Genomic DNA, 15,118 nt, shown 5'->3' with positions numbered 1-15,118 from the left:
TATTCATCATAGGTAGTAGATGGATAAATACCGTTTTTCACTTGTGGAAAAACAAACTCAACCCAGCTCCATTTCAACATCAAGGCCCATGGCTATATATTGTGCAATTAGTGTGGAGGTATGGCTGTGGTCACTCACCAGTTGAGGTCATCAAAGCTGTTCTTGACGATGAGCCAGAAGTAGAAGTAGAAGATGATGTAGAGGAATGTCAGGCAGAAGAGGCTGAACCAGAACAGGTCTCGCTGAAACACAAGCGTAAATCTCAAACACATGATACAGTCTCACTGAAACACAAGCGTAAATCTCAAACACATGATACGGTCTCACTGAAACACAAGCGTAAATCTCAAACACATGATACAGTCTCACTGAAACACAAACGTAAATCTCAAACACATGATACGGTTTTGCTGAAACACAAACGTAAATCTCAAACACATGTTACAGTCTCACTGAAACACAAACACGAATCTCATGAACAGATCACAGTGAAACTGAAACATAAATCTCAAGAACAGGATTTTGCTTTTGTTTTGTTCGTTGGCTGCTTAACACTGCACTCATCAGCCTGTGAACAATTGAGTCTGGTTCATTCAAAACATTGAGAGAGTGAGTACGGTTTTACACCTTTTTAGCAATATTCCAGTAATATCACAGCAGGGGACACCAGAAATGGGCTTCACACATTGTACCCATGTCGGGAATCGAGCCCTGGTCTTCGGCGTGATGAGCAAACACTTTAACCACTAGGCTACCCGACCGCCCCATTCAAACCAGTATCTGATATCATGAACAACGATCCACACCATCAGGGTACGATGACACACGATCAACCAAGTCACTGAGCGATCAATTAGTCGCCCTCATGTCTGGCAGAACCCCCATGGGGCTGTCTCAGAGAAAGGAACTGGTCATTATGAAACACAGACACCGGGATGGATATCAGCACTAGACCCGACCAGTCTTGTTAATGTTAAAGATATCCTAAGACCTGTTTCAATTATTTTATGGGAGGGGGAATTGCTATGTGTTATCACTAATCAGGATAGTGGACGTTCTTGGTTAATTTTCCTCCCAGACATAGAGACCTCCAACACAAGACCAGGTCACAGAAACACACCCTATCTCCAACACACCACAATCATGGTGTAAAAGAGCTGTGCCGCCGTGAAACAAGAGACAGTTTCAAACAAACACTTACAGGTATAAAAGCATCTCTACATCAACCCACTTGAGTACTTGACAGCCCATAAACCACTTTCCATACCAACTCCAGATAGCCAGCTACAGTGCATGTTCACAACTGATGTGCACGTGTTCCTCCTGGTGGGACATTGGACAGCTAGGACCCATTCCGGACAAAATATAACATGACCCTAAAGCTCAATTGTGAATTTAGCCGTTAGTACGGAGCGGAATCTACGAATATTCAGGTTTGGTTTTAGCTCAACTATTCAACGTCCATGTACAAAGACTGATCTAAACAAAATTAGGGATATAATATGAACCTAAAGCCAGTGATAGAAACTGGCGCTAGTCCTATAGTCCTTGCCAAACTGCCCAATGGTTAAGGTATACTAAGGACGAGTTGAAAATTGCCCTTTTGCCTAGTGGACTAAAACCGTTAGTTTCTACCGCACGCCACTAGTCCGGAGCGGAATCTACGAATATTCCGTTTGGTACCAGCTCAACTATTAAAGGTCCATGTACAAAGACCGATCTGAACAAAATTGTGAGTGTTTGCCTGACAGACTCAAAAGCTTTTATCACAGACTGGATTCTACCTGTTTCATGCCTACATACTGCATGTTCTCTGATAAACCAAACTTGTATTGTACTCTCAGGCCTCAAAGTTTAAATTTTTACCAAGTTATGGCTACAAATATTTTTTTCCAGGTAGCCAGTGGTAAATTAAAGAGGTCGAGCCAATATTGTAAGTAGCCCAAAGCATTGGAAATGATCTTTTATCAAATAACTATTAAATGCACAGGTCATAGCACTAGTCTTGTAATTGTATAGAAGTGGAAACTGTACATGAGTTTTGTTATTTATGACTCGAACAATGATGCAATTTATGTTAATAGATTATAGGTATATCCTTGCTTATCCAATAAACTATCAACTTAAATAAAATACTAATTAAATTAATATTGATGTATTTCGGTTCATTGTTGACTTTAGGAGGATTTATTTGTGAGTATAATTAGTAGCAGACATGTTTATTTTTGTGTTTACTATTGTGTAGCAATAGAATTTAGTCGCCACAAGATATTTTTCAGGTAGGCATTTGGCTACATCTGAATTTTAGACAGTAGACAAATTGAAATTTAGGTCGCATTGGCGACCGTTTTAGTGGCAACTTTGAGGCCTGGCTCTGGGCCACGAGTCCTCCAATACTGTACTGAAGAATCTGGAACACTGAATCTTGAATTTACACCAGGGGAGTCAGATGACCATACCCAACTGTACACAATCAACCTTGCTCCACACCTCGTGAAGATTCAGGGTAGAATAGGTCTTCAGCAACCCATGCTTGCCATAAAAGGCGACTAACAGGATCGGTTGGTCAGGCTCGCTGACTTGGTTGATGAATGTCATCGATCTCAATTGTGGTGAGCCAGATAACCATACCCAACTGTACACAATCAACCCTGCTCCACTGTCTGCAGTGTGGAGTAGAAATTATATATACAAAGATAATTAACAGTCGATAAATGGTGTCATTTCAGAGACGAAAAAGTTATTAAGTTACTATATAACAACATTGCTACACATGGTAATCTCGTCTGACAAGGATGAGGCACAGATGAATGATTAACCAAGAGAATCGGGCCCTCCCGTCCAGCAGCCCTCAGGAGCTGCTGTGTATTTTATGTGTTGGTTTTGCTGTTTTTGATAGACTGCTCGGACCCTCCAAGCCCATCACACAGAAGGAACTTCACATCAACTCCAGCATCAATAGCCTCTGTATCATAACAGCGTGTAGCCCTGTGCAGACCACCTACCATATCAGTTTGTGACCAACTCGTGTTATTCCATGACAAGCCGAATAGCAACGTGTGCCCTTCTCATGGCCATTTTTGCGATCAGGTTCCGTCTTAGTGTAAACAGGCAATACTTAAAACAATTGTCAACTCATTGCAATGAACTTGCTTAATGGTTCACATATATTTCCCCATATATCATATGTATTTCAGATGCAATTAAAAGCACATCAGGACATGTGGAATTATACAGTATGACTGAACACACTTAACTGGGTCTTGGATACATTTTTAGATGCAAGACATATGTAAAATCAAAAATTATTTCTGAGGGATTCTTTGACAAAGAACATGAAATCATACGCACATTTTGATTGGTTTGTCATATTTTCGCATATGGATGAGTCTTTTTGCAGGTTACAGAAAGGTGGTGACAAATGCTACCATTTATGACTGCAGATAAGCCAAATATTGAGGACCAGTAAAATATTCTGTAGAAAAGGGTCGGCTTATGTATGGGTTAATCTTTCATCAAATTCTTTTTCTCTTTGTAAAAAAACATTGATTCGCTTCAGGTGAAGGAACAACACCATAACAAACTTTGTCAATGAAAATGTGGAATTTGCGATTAAACATCACCGGCTGGCCTGTCTGACAGCCAGCTGGCATGGTGCAGTAATCGACAGTCGGGCAAGAGGCCTGCAGTTCATAATCAGGCCTAACCAATGAAAACCTCCAGAGAGCCACCAAACTACGGAATACATACTTTAATCATTACAATGCACAATAGTCCTGCACCATGACTGAGGAATATATTTATTTTATAAAATAAAAAAAAGCAAGTCCAGCCAGCTCACATATCAGCATAGGGAAAATTATTTTTTTTATTTTTAGAGTCGAGAAGGGTATTGTGTAATATGAGATTCCATAGACCAAATGTGAGTCTAGCCTACAAGGGATGTACAGCAATCTTCAGACAAGTGTCTTGATCCCATGGGACTGGGACTGGGGCTCACTTCACACAATCACAGATACCAATCTCTGCTGGGAGGGCACACTTCCTGTGAAAAGGGAAGTAGATCTTTGTTGCAAGTAGTTGAACAACAACCTGCCACTCTACTGAAACGACTTCCACTGATAACTGCAGTCAGAAATGGACAGCTGATTACGATTTTTCCAACAGTATATAATACAGACAAAGTGAAGTACAGAACGCCTGTTGCCTGACAGATCCTGGTTATTTGAGGACGAGACCCTGGAACAACCACTGTTTCAAACCCATTTGTGACCATCACGCACCATCTTGTTTATGTATGCAGGCTACAACACATGGTTTGTTTGTTTGTTTGTTGTTTAACATCACACTCAGCAATATTTCAGCTATATGGCGGCTGTCTGTCAATAATCGAGTCTGCACCTGACAATCCAGTGATTGATGACAGGAGCATCAATCTATGCAATTGGGATACGATGACATGCATCAACCAAGTCAGCGAGCCAAACCACCAAATCCCAATTGTTGAAGACCTATTCTACCCCAGATCTTCCCGGGTCAAAACATGTGGAACACCTCCCATTTTTGTTTGCTTGCGCCAGAACACTTACCAAACTGGCCAGGGGAAATCACACTGATATTTCCCCATTCATGTTAATCACCATACATGTTATTGATGGTGGTACTGCTGTGTTGAGGTGACCTGCCCCTCGCTGATAACAGGACAAATATAGAGGATGAGGCTTCAATAGTTTGGTTAACATCATTGCACTGAATGCAATGTTTTCCCACCTGTCTAAAATACCACTGAATTTAAGAAAATAAGAACAAAATAATTTATTTTCCCAATTTCTCTTCCAGAGACCCTTAATCTTGAATCCTAGATAAATTCCTGGATATTGTGAGCCACAATCTATGACATAAGAGTCAGAGGACCAGCAAGTTACCAAACCTCACCACCCAATCCACAACATGGGAGTCGGAGGACCAGCAAGTCACCAACCTGACCACCCAATCCACGACATGAGAGTCGGAGGACAAGCAAGTCACCAACCTGACCACCCAATCCACGACATGAGAGTCGGAGGACCAGCAAGTCACCAACCTGACCACCCAATCCACGACATGAGAGTCGGAGGACCAGCAAGTCACCAACCGGACCACCCAATCCACGACATGAGAGTCGGAGGACCAGCAAGTCACCAACCTGTAACTAACCACACCACTCTACTGGGTGACCTCACAAACCCACTGAGGTGTGGAGTAGGAAATTGGGTCAGTAGGAACACTCTCTCCTGCCTCTTGAACACACACTGACACAAGTCTCCTGGCCGACCTAAACTTAACCTGCTGGAGTAAGACTCAAGACACAGCGGAGATGAGGCCCAGGCCTGGAAGTGCACGCCAGGGAGTTTCCTCCCATCAAAGGCCAGCAATCACCCCCAGCTGCTGACTCACTCACACATCTGCCCAATCCTCAGTGAAGTAATTAAACATTTAAGTGTGTTATTTTCAACGTGTTAAGTCATATGTGATGAAAACGGAACAAGTCATATTTTTCTCATTTCTTTGTGGAAAATTGCTGAGGTGTTGTTTTTATCTGTGAAGTCCATTTCCCTGGCGACTTGGTCTCGCAATCTTATCCTGCGTTACACGTGTCTCAACTCAGGCATGGATGTCGACATGCTATACACTTCACAACTACCCATCAAAACTAATGACTTTACAACACCATCTTCTTGACAGCTTTTTCACTTTTGAAACAAAATACGAAACAACCTTGATAAACAATTACATGTTTTAAAAGTAAATTGAGGAAATGAACCATTTTATTCAATGTTCAAATGAAAAAAAAAATGTAAACATTTAAATCAAGTTCTAAACAAGGGCAAAAGTGAGTGACCCCCGACCCGCCTAGTTTCAAATTAAATAATGGATAGAGTTAGGGTTTGAAAAATTCATAAAAAAATGGAATATTAATATAAACAATTTTTTTCTTTTGACTGCACCCCTCCATATGACACAGATTATATGTACTAAATTCAAAATGAATCCACTGAATAGTTTAAAAGAAATTGCACGGATAAAATTTTCAGACAGACGGACGGATGGAACCTTGGTATAACTATATAAAAATGGACTATAAAAATGAACAGCTTGACAACACCAAGCATGCTTGACATTGACTGGGAACTGCTGGCAAGCATGGAGGCGCCTTCCCCAAGCTGTTCACATCTCATTCCACACCACCTAGTTATAAACTCCTGAGGAATGCTTCCTACAGATATAGACACGTTTTATACATGACCTCTTATCACAACACTCTCTTTACGCTAAAAGCTTTTAAGTTGTGCAACAAGTAAAAAGTTCATTTTTAACATTTCTGTGAGATTCCAGATACTGTAGTCATCCTATTATGATTAGATCTCAATATGCAGTCTTTCAAATTGTATTGTTTTGATAGAAAGAAGCTACTACATGTAAACTGAAACGGAGCCCCTGTATCACGTGACTTTCAGAACCTGTGGAATATCCAGACTTGCTTGAGTTTGGGTCACAGTATTACAGAAGGAAAGATGATGTGGTTCAGACACTGTGAGACAGACTAAGTGAGTGAGTGAGTGAGTGAGTTGGGTTTAACGCCGCTTTTAACAGTAGTCCATTTATATTGCAGCATGTCAGCTTAATGTGGGAGGAAAGCCTGAAGTGATACAGGTCTCAGACGTTTACCACTTGGTGAAACCCATGAACATGGGTATGGTGCCGACAAACCTAGAAACAGAATCAGGGTGAACAGGGATTTGAACCCACAATCATAGGTTACTGGCGTGCCCAAGGGACGCAACACTGCACAGAGAATCGCGGCGCCTTAGACGACTGGGCATCCCGTGCCCCCAGACAGGCTAAGAGTCCAGCAAACAGGAAACAAAACAATATATAAAGGGTATGAGTCTCAGATCAAAATATGTACCCAGCAACCTTCTGCTTGTCGTTAGAGGTGAATTTACAGTATCGGTTTATTGCACGTGGCAACGGACCTAGATGATGTGGACCGTTCTTTTATCAAACAATAACTTGCAGCATTTGACATTAAGGGGGGTGCCAGGGTCCTTTAGGTCTTATTTTAATGTCGTTTGAATGTTTGGACCTCCTTAATGTTTAACATTAGGGTTATGACAAGGACCCTTGACTTATTTCTGACTGGTTTGTCTTGCCCTGACTTAGTGTAGCTCCTGTGTTGTTGATGTGGCATACAACAACATCTAGGAAGAATTGACGAGACCAGAACGTTTATACACATACTCCAGATCGGTTACTGAAACCCCTGACCCTTGAAGATCCGGGGTAGAAGAGGTCCGCAAAAGGCGACTATGCTTATCTTAAGAGGCGACTAATGGAATCGGGTGGTCAGGCTCTCTGACATGGTTGATGCATGTCATGGTATCTAAATTGCGTAGGAAAATGATCATGATGTCAATCACTGGATTGTCTGGTCCAGACTCGATTATTTACGGACCGCCATCACATAGCTGGAATATTGCTGAGTGCAGCGTTAAACAACAAACAAACAATTTGGAGCCAGCATTTTGCCAGTGGTCCCATGGACTTATCTGAGCCCCGGACATTCCACTCCAATCTCCCCTGCATTAACAGGTGGTCAGTGTATGGCGGCCCAATCACCCCACTGATGCCTCATGTCAGAATCTTATCTCCCTCCAACATGTGGGATGGTTTTTTTCCAGGTTGTAGTGATTATGACCCTTGACATACATAAACATACTTTAAACGCCACTCTTTGACTGGTCGGGCAGCCATCACTGATCTTTCTTTTATCTGGCTGTTCCTGAGGGCGAGATTTATCCTCCATTAAACAAAGCCCCTGCTTCTAATCAGCTGTGTGTGTTCTGTGTCTCACCAAGAAATAATGGCAACTGTCCAGAAGTAAAATGTTATCATATTTTTTATGTGCGTAGAGATAAGGGTACTTTAGGATACATATATTTGCAAAAAGAGGCCCTCTCGACAGGAGTTACCTCAGAGATTTAACTGTCTCATTGACACTGTGTATTGAGGTGTATTTTGTCACAAGTGCTACTTTAGACGATCATTTAGTCTATGAAATCTTATATTACACAATACCCTTCTTGACTTCTTGAAATAAAAAAAATAATTTTCCCTAGGCTGATTTCTGTTCAATAGACTAGCTAGAGCTGGCTAGACTTGCTTTTGTATACGTTTCTAGATTGTTTTGTTTTTTCATAAAATAAATATATTCCACGGTCATGGTGCAGGACTAGTAGCGCTGGGACGAGTCCAAATTTACTACCCGGGTACCCACCTCCCTATTACCCACCCTACCCAGGTACCCGCTGTAGGTCTCAAGAGATAGGTAATATATGTCCTATTGGGAATAGATTGACCGTACTCCTGTCAAAATAAATTTAGATACATGTATAAACCGATCTGGTCATGCCTACACTGAAGTTGACTGATGTTTTATCATTATGCAAACATATAAAGTCAGAAGGAATGTGTGCAAAGTCAGAAAGAAATGTAAACATTTATCACTTACAGTGTAACCATAGAGTTCTTGATCATTTTTACCATTAAACAATATTATCGCATGACTAACCACGGGTCCGGGTAATCCTGTGGGTACCCGGGTCCTACTCGGTACCCACCCGACCCGGGGACCCGGGTTACCAGTCCCAGCCCTAAGGACTGGTGCTACTTATATACAAACAGTGCTCAAATCAAATTGTGTTTGCCAGCCAAGTCAAATGTGTTTGTAATTGTGTAGCAATATGTTTACACTTAGATAGACTAAACACATACCCTCTGAAATGAGAACATTTTAAGATTTCTGTTCAAATTGTCTACTGATATAAAGAAATCTTGACTGGCCCATGTACTGATTTGGGAATTTCAGATCTGGTTGTGTTTCAGGGTCTGTATGGCATATCTGATCACCCACATTACTTATCATTAACCCCTTGGGGCTACTGATAAAAACATACATCCCATGCTACAGCGTATCCTTGTTGTAAGAGACGACTAAATGGATCGGGTGGCAAGGCATCCGATGAGGGAGTTACACGTGTAAGATGAAGTCTGAAGAACCTGATACTGCTGCCAGGAGAGTGCATGTATGTCTGACTTGGTTGATTGCATGTCGTCATATCCCAGTTGCATGGATCGATGCTCATGACGTCAACCACTGGATTGTATGGCCAGGCTCAAATATTTACAATTATTTACTGGCCGATATATATATATTAGGCATGCTCCCAAAATGAGGGTGTGCATCCCTGCTCCCCCCCTCAGGATCCTCCTATATATCTACTATGTATGTATCTTCTACGCAATCAGGAACTTCCTGCCACATCAATGTCAGAGCTGTCATCGGTACACATCCCGGTTATCAATGATGTCAGAGGGTGCCATGTGTTGTGCTTAATGTGTGGCAGAGTCATCCTTGAACTGAAGAGTCTATCGGGACTGTTCATGTGATCATTTAGCATGGGCCTATACCTGGTGATTAACACCAGGTACTTGTTATTGCCTTGAGAGATGCTATTCATCAGTTAGCAGACAGTGGTGTTTGAATCCAAACTGTGGGTTGTTGCCAAATAGCCAGAGCCAAGCAACAAACGTTTCACTGCAGTGAGAGAATCTTGTTTTAGGTCACAGTCGCATTTTGTTTGTTTTGTTTGTTGTTTAAAACTCCAGCTAATATTCCAGCTATACAGCACAGACATGTCACTTTACTGATGAGTATAAAAAGAAAGAGTGAGTGAGTGAGTGAGTTGGGTTTAACGCCGCTTTAAACAGTATTCCATTATTATACACGGCGTGTCAGCTTAATGTCGGAGGAAAGCTCGAAGAGATGCAGGTCTGAGACGTTTACCACTTGGGTGAAACCCACAAGCTTGGGTATGGTGCTGACAGACCTAGAAACATAATCGGGCTGAACAGGGATTTGAACCCACAATCATAGGTTTCTGGCGTGCCCAGGGGGTGCAACTCTGCACAGCAAATTGCGGGCCTTAGACGACTGGGCCACCCATGCCCCCAAGAAAAAGAAAGAAAAAAGATACCTTGCACTGAAGAGACTTTTCCAAATTTTTGTATGGTAAGAAAAATTAGAAAAAGGAACTTGTGAGTCAGTGGTGACGACTGTGTGGCACGTATGGCATCGAGTGGCCTATCACAGGGAGTTAACACTGATGAATAATATAAACAGTCCCATATCCCGCCTCTTGCATTGGGTGAAACTTTGGCAGTGTCAAGTAATTACTTTGAAATTCTGTTTTCAATTTGTAACAACATCAATCATGGCTTGCAGTGAGAGATTTATGAAGCGGCACCCAATTAGCATTCCACGCCACTCTTCACCTTGCTGTGGGTTCCCTGAGCCGGCCATGGTCATTTGTCAGTGTAACTAAACATTATAGGGAGTACAGCTCTCTGGTGCAAGCTAGGCTTCTCTTGACAAGGAGCAGACCACGCACAGAACACAGCAAGAACAATACAAAAACCTGGATAAGATCAATGTGTGTTTGTTTGTTGTTTAACGCCACACTTAGCAATATTCCAGCTATATAACGGTGGTCTGTAAATGATCGAGTCTGTACCAGACAATCCAGTGATTGACATCATGAGCATCAAGTCAGCGAGCCTGACCACACGATTCTGTTAGTCGCCTTTTACGACACGGCAAGCATGGGTTGCTGAAGACCTATTCCACCCGGATCTTCACGGGTCGATAAGATGAATGTACAAAATGATTATGCCAAATACAAATTTCTTAATAAATCAACAATGAAGAATATTTTGAGCGAGCGAGTGAATATGGGTTTGACACACATTTTTGGCAATATTCAAGTCATACTGCATCAAGAAATTGGCTATGTCCACATTGGAGTGAGTGAGTGTTTGTTTGTTGTTGTTTAATGCCGAACTCAGGTTACAGAAATAAACAGGAAGTGGTTTGTGCAGCATGTATCGAAACTAGTTTCTACACATGTTAAAAGAGATAATTAACAAAAAGTGTTTTTGTTGTGAGCGACTCGTTACTGACACTCAAATGTCAAAGCGATAGTGAACAGCTGTCATGATTGATTTTCTGGCATACGGAAGTTATTAAATGGAGATGGTGGGGTTAACAAAAAAAACACGATTTCACTAACAAAGAGGTCAAGAAAAGGTAAATGTCTCAAAAACAGTATGATAATTTAAAAAAAACAAAAAAATCTGCAAGACACAGGGTTGAGCGAGTTTGAATTGGCAGAGATGAACATAGATGGCAGGACTCTGAATCATTTTGCACTGTCTTCCTTAAATAACAACTCAGAACATAAGACTATGAAATTGAACAGGGTAAATGAAAATATTGCTGGACGAGTACAAAATATTATCTTCTTGCCCTGCAGGACAAGTTGGGTTTGAGAAATGTTTTGAGCCCTGAAGTGAATTAATGTCCCCTGACAATACCTTTCTTCCGTAAATAAAAACTGAGAACCTAAAACTTTCTGAAATTGAACAGGGCACGTGAAAATATTATCTCTTGCCCTGAGGGACAAGTTTTGAGCTCTGAAGTGAATTAATGTCCCCTGACAATACCTCCTGAGCTGCCATCATCATGTGTCTCTGTATACATAAATCTACACTCATGTCCGAGGTAGAGAGGAGATGATATCGCCTGTATCGACATCCCCGCACAGCAGACACTGTGAGGAGCTGACAATGTGTGACACCAGCCGGGATGAAGATGTTGAGATGGGAATGGGAGACAGCGTTTCCCTTGTATCCTACACTCCCTACACTGATGCCTTGCACCTTGACACACACACTGTGTGGGGGACAGCTACTTTGGTACAGGACTGACCCCACAGTGCACTTGTATCCCCCCACCCCTTCCTCCCGATATAGCCCACATAATGATGTGACATAATACACCACTCCCATGCCAGAGTTGCTTATTGGGCTATTATCATATATACATGTATGCATAGTATACTGTCACTGTTTATTATAATCCAGGGCTCCATTTAAGGAACTTGATTTCACTTGACATTAAAACCCAGTTGCACCAGACAAAACCAGGTGGCACCCTGGTTCCGTACATTTATCAAAGTTGAAACATGGGCTGGCCTGCTGCCAGTGTCAAATAAATTAATTGCCACTTCACAGCACTCACTGAAGTCTGAGGCAAAACAAATATATTTTGAACCCGTTTCTTTTCAGGAGATCTAGCAATTATTTTTCGTAATCTGAAGCAAAATTACTTTCTTCAAGTATCTTCTGGAACAAATTATTTTGAAAAAACCCCAAAACAATCCAAGGCCCAAGAACTGAGAAGAAATGGTGCCTTCTGACCCCACATCTCACACTCCTAATAAATCTCTAAAAGTAGGAATAAGGCTATGGACAGCTCGATGTCATCCTTAATCTAGAAAAAAACGACCCAACCTGGATAATTAAAAGGTTCTCTCTTCCATGAGTTCAGTGTGGTTATATAATGACAACATCCGTGGTTACTCCAGACACATCCCTCAATCACAGCAGCTTCACATGGTGGTGGTCTCTGCCCCCTGACTGCTAACTGCACTGACAGAAGGTCACACCGGGCACACAGGGGATGCGGGAGACGGATGGCAGTCACAGGGGATATACGACAGGTTATACCATGGCTAAAATATTATATACAACCCTGCTTTGAACCATCTTCCCGAGGCAAGGGAGTTAACTGATTACAAAAGTCCAGTTTCCACCCTTTCCTAACTAGGCTGCAATTTGCTAGTAATATCTTGGCTGGAGTAACGAGTCTATGCATAGTCCAATCAAAATTGCGTAACGAAATCAACACCAGCTTCGTAAACTTCCGTGCGATTTAGGTCCAACGCAAGATTTGCAAAGCATGTGTACCGTCAACTCGGAGTTGACAGATATTTTCCAAACCTTTTCATGTTTTTAATCAAGGTGCTCAAATAATTGGATGCACTTTGGGAGGTTAAAGACTTGTTTTATTACAATCTAGATCTTGATTATCGATCAGATCATTCTGACTGGGTGCCACCATTTTGTTTGAAGCAAATGCAAGTATTATGATAGGTGGAATGTGATTTGTCAAAAGGAGGGACATAGAAGTGACATAACTTGTAATAGCCACTGGTGGCGCTACAATCGAGCCATGAAACTGCAACCTAGTTCGGCAAGGGTGGAAACTGGACTTTTATAGTCAGTCAACACCCTCGCCTCAGGAAGATGACTTTGAACAGTATGTACATTCCATCACGACACGGTGTGGTTGGAAACCCAGGTCTTTGGTATTTACTACCTTGATCAGCGTTACAAGTTGGCACTATTCCTGTAATCCTTACCAAACTGCCCAATAGTAAAGGTATCCTAAGGACTAGTAGAAATTGGCCCATTTAAAGGGTTTTGCTATATGTTATCATTATAAGGACTAGTGGACAAAAGCTGTTGTTTCTAACCCTGCTTGATGAAACACCAGGCGATGGGGTATTTTGCTGACAAACCATGAACCATAATCAGGGTTTATTTCTGAGATTCAAACCCGGATAATGAGAACTCTGGCACACCTACGGGATGCACCTGACATACTGCAAATTCCAGCTTACTGGGCCACTAGTCCCCACAGCTCAGATATATTTTACACTGACCTGAATAATACTTGGTAGACCCTGGTTTAGATAACAATATTGTGTCTATTTCCGATACACAAAGTTGACTATTTCGGCTATGTGATGAGCTTTGCTAGAATCAGAATTAGAGTGAGTGAGTGAGTATGGTTTTACGCCGCTTTTAGCAATATTCCTGCAATATCACGGTGGGGGACACCAGAAATGGGCTTCACACATTGTACCCATGTCGGGAATCGAACCCGGGTCCTCGGCATGACAAACAAACGCTTTAACCACTAGACTACCCGACCGCCCTTCAGAATTAGAGAATGTTGCTCATCTGCACTTCTGCCAAAAATGATGAAGAGGACATTGTTAGTTTTGTGTTTACTTTATAGGGTTTTATTGTGCTGTAATGTTTTCAACGCTGAACCATTGTTTACAGATGACAGACAGATAAGAAGGAAGACATACAAGATTATTTACGCTAAGCACTGAAGAATTACCGACCACATGATATTGGGGAGGCGGCTGCAGCCAACACTGATGGTAATATTTATTTCTCCGATCTCATCCAGATACAGGTGTTTCAAATTTTGATTAATCGCCTTGGCAACATTATTGCGATATAATCTATCTTGGTCTGTCTTTAGGTATATGGATTTCAGAATACTTGTACCATCACAAATCAGGGGTAATGAGGACGCTACAACAATTGGAGCCCCACACAACCATCATCAATCAGTGTCAAACCCTCAACTACAGTAAAGTCCTGTAAACCCATCTGACATTCTACAGTGGAATCAGTCTAAACAGGACTCATGCATGTTTTGTGATAGTTTATTCCTATGTAGACAGAAGCCTCATGTGATAAATGAATGAATGAATGAATGAATGAATGAATGAATGAATGAATGAATGAATGAATGAATGAATGAATGAATGAATGAATAAATAAATAAATAAATAAATAAAATATCATTTATCTTAGGGTTAGTAAATTTTGACCATAAATGTGGTCCAGAATTGACAGAAATCCAGATTAATCAGAGTCTAGTTTTAACAGATTGTAGAATCGACTGATAGTTCATCAAACTCACCATCTTGAGCATATATTTTCCAAAATCTTTCACTTTAGTCCACATTGTGCCAGGCTATGTTTACAGTATGACTGTTCCTGTTGGTCCACAGTTGTGTCACGAACAGGGTGACAGCTAGCCTGGATGTCGGGATGTAGGGACTGGTCATTGAGACTGACCTGTATCTGACCTCACAGATGACCCAATCAGTAAGAACCAATGAGTGCTTCAGGAAGTCTTACACATGTAGCACTTGGAACTCAGTCCAGCATCAGTTTCAAGTCTATCACCCCCCACCCCACCCCAAGGAAGTCCTACAAATGTTGCACTTGGAACTCAGTCCAGGTTCAGTTCCATGACTGACTGTCCCCCCCCCCCCCACACACACACACAAAGGAAGTCTTACACATATAA

At 41.6% G+C, this 15,118-nt stretch overlaps 1 protein-coding gene across 2 annotated transcripts in view; it reads right to left on the bottom strand.

Moving 5' to 3' along the window:
• Positions 1 to 15,118, bottom strand: part of LOC139449133 (glycerophosphodiester phosphodiesterase domain-containing protein 5-like) — a 69,970-nt gene that overhangs the window by 27,249 nt on the left and 27,603 nt on the right. For both annotated transcript variants that reach the window (XM_071230617.1, XM_071230618.1), the window contains one exon: positions 139 to 242. In XM_071230617.1, coding sequence (XP_071086718.1) covers positions 139 to 242 — 104 coding nt within the window. The remainder of the gene's footprint in view (positions 1 to 138; positions 243 to 15,118) is intronic.

Source organism: Haliotis cracherodii, unplaced genomic scaffold (assembly GCF_022045235.1).
Source record: "Haliotis cracherodii isolate W230 unplaced genomic scaffold, xgHalCrac1.p SCAF_7, whole genome shotgun sequence".
NCBI lineage: Eukaryota > Metazoa > Mollusca > Gastropoda > Lepetellida > Haliotidae > Haliotis > Haliotis cracherodii.
The sequence above is the reverse complement of the archived record's forward strand: the minus strand, read 5'-3'. Positions and strand labels throughout refer to the sequence as shown.